Below are 7,804 nucleotides of genomic sequence, written 5' to 3' on the forward strand. Positions count from 1 at the left end.
CATGTGCTCTGTGAGCATGTTACACTGTCAAAGTCATCTAGCATTATGAGTTTCATCTTAATCTGACTCCCTATTTATATGCGGAGTAGGCCTTTAAAGACAATCTTTGACAAGAATCAAGTATTAGAATTTATAATGCAAATATAATCCAAAGGTAGTTCAAGTGGATTATCAATGGCTTAGTGGTTAATCCACTAGCCTCTAAATCTAATTACTGACATGGCCTCTTGCTACAGTCATTGACTAATGCTATGACTTTTTCAGTGATCTTAACTGCAATTTTGATTTTTAGAACAACTGAACTGAGCTTCAGTATGTGCTACAGGCATGGTGAAATGTGTGCGTGTGTGTGTGTGTGTGCGTGCGTGCGTGTATGTATGTATGTATGTCTGTATGTCTATTTATTTATTTATTTATGTATATTTATATTTATATATGTGTGTGTGTGTGTGTATGTGTGTGTGTACATGTGGGATACATTTTTAACTCAAAAACTGGAAATCTGATTGCCTTTATTGGCATAGACTAAAGATAACTGTCACTGGTTTTGTTTGACCATCACGTTTCCTGTGATTCTAGTGAGACCAAGACAAAGTCTGTGTCATTGTGTCATACATACAGTGTCTCAGTTAATTAAAAGAATTGGGAAACTGTTCGATTCAAAATTAATTTATTCAATTTTGTTTGAAAAATTATAAAGAAAAAAGTCTGATGTGGGTATACATCTGAATAGAATTATTATTTTGTTTATATTTTCAACTTGAATTCTGATTCAATTTCTTAGTATGGGTTACCCAGACTCCTCTGATTTCTGCTGCCACTGAGAGTCTGGGAGAATACCACTAAATGATTTGAACAAGATGGCTGCGGGAGAGAGGCTGTCACCGCAATCGATTTTAAGAGGATGAGCAGAATTTACAGAGGGGGCAATTCCACTCCATTATCCAGCATATACCCATATTCTCCCCAAGACTCGATATCTCTGGTAGTGGAGATGGAAGTCAGATGAGTCTAGGTAACGCAAATTAAGTATACAGAGTGGAATGTCTATACTATGAGGATTTCTTGGTTTTCTGTATACTAATCGACTATTAATTTCCATCTTTCCCTAGCCTATATGGATTATTCTAATGATTTACCATGGAGGTCATTCTAGGGTCAAAGTACAGGGTCATTTTACATGCTGAATTCTGAATGGATACAGAATCTGTTTAATTTGAATCTCACCTTTACCATTGAGCTATTCAAGACATGCATGTTTATATCAGGTATATAAGTATTTATATTGCACTTTTAAACTTTGATCTCAAAGCACTTCACAGATTTTACTATTATTACCCATGGCACAGACCTATAGTGGCACAATAACCTTCCATATCCCAAACTCCCCAGGGAGCATACAATCCATTTCAGCCTCTAAAAATGCATAGGATTAAAGCATTCATGTCGTAGCAACCTCTATCCTACCAGGTCCCAATTATATAAGGCTGGAGTGACTGACACATAATCGCGGTACAAATCATCTTACACAAGGACTTCAGCCTATCAGAAAACAAATAACAGTAGCATGTATGAACTGGGTAATGGAAACATGCAGATTTTGAGATAGCCTGTAAGGTCCACTCTCATTGGGCACCCTCACACATCAGTTAACCAGAGATAGCCTGTAAAGTCCACTGTCATTGGGCGCCCTCACACATCCGTCAACCAGAAAGACGAGGCCGGTGAGGTCGGAACAACACGACATATCTTACAGTCTTATTAATTTTGAGCCATTCAACCAACAGAACTCTATGATGTTCTCTATGAATTAAGGGTTTTAACATGCTTGGGGTACACCCCCTGGTCTACACATCTGTAATTTATTTATTACAATTCCACCACTGTGGAGATCATATCAGTAACCTTCAGGAGCTCCCGAAAATGATGGTTCAGCCCAGGGGTTCTTCTGGGTTCTTAATGGTTAAAAACAAGGCTTCTGAATCCCTCATGAAGCCTATTTATTTGCCGTCCTGATTTGTACGGGTGACCTCAAACACTTAAAAATGTGTGTGATTAGTCACGACATTGTCTTTAAGGTAGAAGACCGTATCGTGTTTGATTTCCAATGTTGTCATCGTCGTATTTCTCTGCTGACTGTCCTGTTCCTCTTCACCATAAGTACTTTCAGTATGAGAAGCATTCTGTTGTTAAACAGGGAAAAATAAAAATATGAACTCATATTATTATACCATACATGAGCCAGTTTTGACAAAAAATATGGGATATATATATTCTGGTTGTTCCACATAACGACAATGCGCATCTACATCACGACAATGCGTGTCTACGTTTTTCGTTCAGCTGTGTTCGAAATATGAGTCAAAACGCTTAAAATTTACATTACTTTCTCTGATTTTTAAAAAAAATATTAATGGCGATGGTATAATTATAATATTCCCCAATATTTTTCTTCATTCAGCCAGAAAATACTCTTGTCCTATGTTACTCGTCTAGTGACCCGTAGTGACATGGGCCCCCTATGTCGGTCACTCATATTTCCTTGACTGAAAAGAAAAATATTGGGGACTAATAATTGTAGAACGAATTTGACATTATACAATGAATATTCAGTACAATTTGAATGTATCCCATACAGGATATTTTTTATACAACAGTTGTTTAGGTATTAAAGTCAACAACAGCGTAGGCAGTTGACAAAAGGGATTAAAAACTCAACTTGTGATTTTCAAACTTTAAAGCTGTTTTTTTTTTTTTTAATGTTTTGTTAGGTATAATAACTTACTTGTAAATAGCACACACTGTGAACACCGCTTTAGGCAAAGTCTCGTAGACAGAGCCCCCCCCCCCCCCCCCCCCCCCCAGTGGTGAGAGTGTGGGTAACTGAGACTACCTCGTGACTAATGAAAACAATGTGATTTTATACCTGCCAGGGGAGTAAAGTATCAATAGAAGTTTGAGTTTCAAACTTTGGTCTCTGATGTTTGTCTTGTCTTTTTACCCAGACAATCGCTATGGCAGCAAATCCGGCTCCTGCACAGATCAACACAGATAATGTGATGAAAATTATAGCAATCGTTGATGGAGATTTTCTTTCTGACGAGACAATTTCCACCGTCGGATTCTGTTGTTCCACAGGTACTTCAGTTGCACCTAGAATATATTAAAAGTATAGACATTGTTTTAAAAGAAAAAGTCTTCATAGAAGACACAATCCTAAAAATACTTGAATGTGGCTGAAATTTGGTGGGTGGTGTTTCTAAAAAGTGTCTCGCTTAAAATGTAGTTACAAGACATAATTGACGTAACTGTTCCTAGCAAATGCCTTTAGCAATGATAACAACAATGACGGGCATTCCAGTGAATGAGCATTCGAAAATAAACACCTATGTGCATAGCAACTATGAACACACCCATAGCAACAACCACGCAACCGTATTTTGTGCAAAGATAACAACAGCACTGGGTTATGATGAATTAAGACTGAATGATGACCCACCATGCACCAGTCAAACTCTCCAAAAAATTACATCACAATTGCAGACATCCATTTCTTGCAGAAAGAGAAATTATTATGTTATTCTAACTTGGAAATATAAGAGGAAACAACGCAATGCTATCTTACCAGTGGAGAGATATGAATTAGAAGTTTCTCTCATTCAGGATCACATGTTTCTACACCTGATCTGACAGTGACACAATTGCATTTCACATCAAAATTTTCATCCGAAATGGGTTTAAACGTGGAGGCTAAAAGGAAACTATTCCCGAGCAAATATGACTTACTTTTTTGACCAGTTCTATTGACTACCGTTGTACTATTGGGTCCTGGTATACCAAATGTTGTATATGCAGCCATCCACACACCATACAGAGTGTATGGGTTCAGTCCATCAATCTCTGTAGATAGTTCTTGTTGAGGTTTTGCCATTGATGAAATGTTTCTCATTGAAGTAGAATCGTCTGTTGGGATGAATAACTCTTTATGTCAAGAGGTTCGGTTACTATGGTAATGAGTCCAGACAAACAAATTGAACATTCAATATAACTATCAATGATTGATATATCATATATATATATATATATATATATATATATATATATATATATATATATATATATATATATATATATATATATATATATATATATATATATATATATATATATATATATATATATATATGTATATATGTATATATGTATATATGTATATATATATATGTATATATGTGTGTGTGTATATATATATATATATATATATATATATATATATATATATATATATATATATATATATATATATATATATATATATTATGCTAATTACATGTACCATATGAAATGATACATGTTGATATTAGCAACGATGTAGTCGTACCAACACAGACAACAGAATGATACATTATGACATATTAGCAATGATGTGGTCTTACCAACACAGACAACATGACTGACATTGTTCTTGTTCTTGTTAGCCACCTCACAATAGTACAGCAAATATCCCTGCACTTGTGCTTTGTGTTGGTCTACTGGTTCAGGAGGAGTCCATACAACTCGTAGAGATGACGACTTGCCTTTCAAAGACTCTATTTTGACAAGTCTAGGTGGTCCAAATGGATGTACTACAAAGACAATTTGAAGTACATTGTTATGGCCATGATCATTTGTGGTACAGCTGGGGAATGTTAACGTTAACTACAGACAATGTCATTGGGTTTTCATTTTATTCCACTGTCTCATTTAATTAACACATTACTCGTCCTTAGACTCACAGACACTGCCATGACCTATTATGTCATTGGGGAATCGATCACTAACTACATATTTGTATGTCATTTAGTTCTCATGTTTTCACCATTATCTCTAATTTATACATTACAACATAAACAGATTTAGACTAACAGTGACAAGACCCCTTAAGTCATTCATCTTTTCCTTAGCTTGATGACAAACAATTGGGGGCAGAATAAATATACATATCTATAAATATAAACCAGCTAAAGAACAGATACTATTTTCTTTAATATGCCCCAAAATACTTTTAACATTACTTATCTTTGATCCGTATTGACAAGGCCCCTCAGGCTACTCATATTTTCCTTGAGTGAATTTAGTAAAAATATAAGACCCCTTAGGTTACTCATATTTCCTTTTGAGTGAATTTAGTAAAATATAAGACCCCTTAGGTTACTCATATTTCCCCTTGTAGGAAAATATGGGGGAAGAATACAGACTGAAGGAAATAATATCACAGATCAGCAGTTTAAATGAATAAAGAACTCTTTCACTTTACCTAACTCTCCAAGTGTATATAGATGACTAAATTGTGAATATCCTCCACCGCCAACCTTATTGAAAGCTTGGACGTAGATCTCATACCATACAAATTCTTCTAGACCAGTGATTTGGTACTGTAAGTTATCATTGTTCATATCACTTATAATAACAGTGTAAACATGTCTGTAAAGAGAGAGAGAGGGAAGTTTGAGTCAGTCAGTTTTCTTTATCAATTCTAGCACAAAAGTATCCATAAAAGTACATAAATAAAAAATTACAAGAAGAGTGCAGATAAATGTGACCCTGTATCGAATAAAAGGAGAAGTACCCACGCAAAAAAGGAATGCCAGTCTTATACTAAATATGTCATAGAAATTTGAAACTGTGATATACAGAGTGTAAGTTAAGTTCCCTTATTGTACCATTAAATGGAGAATGATACCTAGAAAGAGCTAAGAGCAAATAGAATTGTAACAACCCCTTGCAAAAAAACAAAAAAATGAACGAAAAATTATCTCACAACTTGTTGTTCGACAATGGATGGAAATAAGGTCAGTGTGCATTATGATGAAAAAAGAACCCTGCAAATCATTTTTATTTCATGAAACATGAGAGTTGATGTATTTTGAAAGTTCAAGAAAACTTATTTTTCATCAATATACTTTTTAAGTTTAATACTTTGCTTGAAGTTAACTCTTCAAAGTAGTCTCGCATACAAGTTTTATGGCTTTCGCTGTGGGGTGAAAAGTATCAAAAAAGTGAGAGTGTATCCCAGCTACAAAGTAGGTAGAGAATGAAGCCATGAACATTTGCATCCGTATTCTAATCTTATACCTGTTGACATTCCCTACGGTGGAGATGATCATACTGATCGTAACGCCTACAGGAACTACACTATTGCATCTGGCAGTGGGGATCGATGCCTTTCTTCTTTTAAGCAAGCAAGTAAAGCAAAGCTAGCCATCAAAAGTATACTTACAGTACATGTGTTTTGCTATTTCTGCAGTATACATTGTATTTTATGATGTCACCATGTGAGTTGAGTGGTGGCTTCCATCTTACGTCAATACTGGTGTTATTAATATTAGAAGCTGTTACATTCATTGGTTCAGTCGGTGCTGATAAAAAACAACAAACACAAAAAATTATTCAGTTTCAATAATTTTGGCAAATTGGAACTGTTAACAAGGATGGATATAAAGGCGGCTTATAGTTACAGTTGTAGTTCGTGTCCCTTTTTTGTAAACAATAAAACTTAAAAAAATAGAAGACTATAAATCCTTAACTTGATGTATGTTGTATTTTATAATCGCCTAATTTATTTATGTAATCTGTTGAAAATTACCATTTTATAATAAATAAGTGTATGTATACGTATATGTATACGTAAAGCAACTTTATCTAAAAAGTCACCGTATAAAGTGCAAGCTAGGGGGTCATTATTTTTTTCTGTGAAATACGAGGTGTACTGTTTGAGACATAAATGCAAATAGTATCATCGTAAACGACACTCTTTTACGGCACCATCCAAAACGCACCGTCGGGTTATTTCGCAGTGTCGCAGAAGAAATATTAACAGCTCTTATTTGCGAGAATGTGTATAGGGAGGGAGGGGGGCGGGGCGTTAATATTTTCATAGGCTGTAATTCACACTATATTTCCTTTGCAAACTTCACATTATACATATACCCCCTCTACTCCCACCGCCACTGTGACTCCTCACTGACTATGCAGGTGACGAATTATTGAAACTTTGCTATTGTCCATTCTCACTGGTAATGTGGTACTTATCAGTTGGTAACAGATAAAAGTCACTAACATGTCAATTTAGCTTACCACTCATTTGTTCTAATACTTGAATTGATGATGGTGGGGAAGATCCAATGTTGTTGAAAGTCTCCACTGTTATAGTATATGTTCTGTACTTGTCTAGTCCTACAAATAAATTATCAAAAAACAGTCGGAGAGCCATTAACAATTAGCTTGGTTTTAATCATGTATGACCCTGTTTCAGTGAAGACGCACGCACGTACGTACGCACGCACTCACTCATGCACACACACATACATACATACATACATACATACACACATACACACATACATACACACATATATACATACATACATACATACATTCATACATGCATGCATGCATGCATACATACATACATACATACATACATACACACATACACACATACACACATACACACATACACACATACATACATACATACATACATACATACATACATACATACATACATACACCGACACACACTGATGAAACTATGATTGACCTGTGTTGAAGTACAATCCCTGTCATTACCACAGCACTTTATGATACATGTAGTCACCACTCTAACCCCTATCACATTATGAATTACAGTAAAAAGGTGAAACTTAGAAAATAAATTACCTGTGAATTCATAGGATGTGGTATTACTCATCGTAATTATCGTTTTTGTCTCGTTGGTTTTTGCATTCTCCAGCATCACAGTATATCCCAAAACTTCTCCTTT

At 35.2% G+C, this 7,804-nt stretch overlaps 1 protein-coding gene across 1 annotated transcript in view; it reads right to left on the bottom strand.

Annotated features, from left to right (window-relative positions):
* Positions 1-718: 718 nt before the first annotated feature.
* LOC144436407 (interleukin-12 receptor subunit beta-2-like) overlaps positions 719-7,804 on the bottom strand; it is a 25,632-nt gene continuing 18,546 nt past the window's right edge. Inside the window, exons 9-16 of the mRNA XM_078125206.1 lie at positions 7,702-7,804; positions 7,117-7,215; positions 6,260-6,398; positions 5,297-5,463; positions 4,437-4,625; positions 3,787-3,963; positions 2,927-3,153; positions 719-2,183 (exon numbers count right to left, since the gene is read on the bottom strand). The exon at positions 7,702-7,804 is cut by the window's right edge and continues 21 nt beyond it. Coding sequence (XP_077981332.1) covers positions 2,040-2,183; positions 2,927-3,153; positions 3,787-3,963; positions 4,437-4,625; positions 5,297-5,463; positions 6,260-6,398; positions 7,117-7,215; positions 7,702-7,804 — 1,245 coding nt within the window. The 3' untranslated portion in view covers positions 719-2,039. The remainder of the gene's footprint in view (positions 2,184-2,926; positions 3,154-3,786; positions 3,964-4,436; positions 4,626-5,296; positions 5,464-6,259; positions 6,399-7,116; positions 7,216-7,701) is intronic.

Source organism: Glandiceps talaboti, chromosome 6 (assembly GCF_964340395.1).
Source record: "Glandiceps talaboti chromosome 6, keGlaTala1.1, whole genome shotgun sequence".
Taxonomy (NCBI): domain Eukaryota; kingdom Metazoa; phylum Hemichordata; class Enteropneusta; family Spengelidae; genus Glandiceps; species Glandiceps talaboti.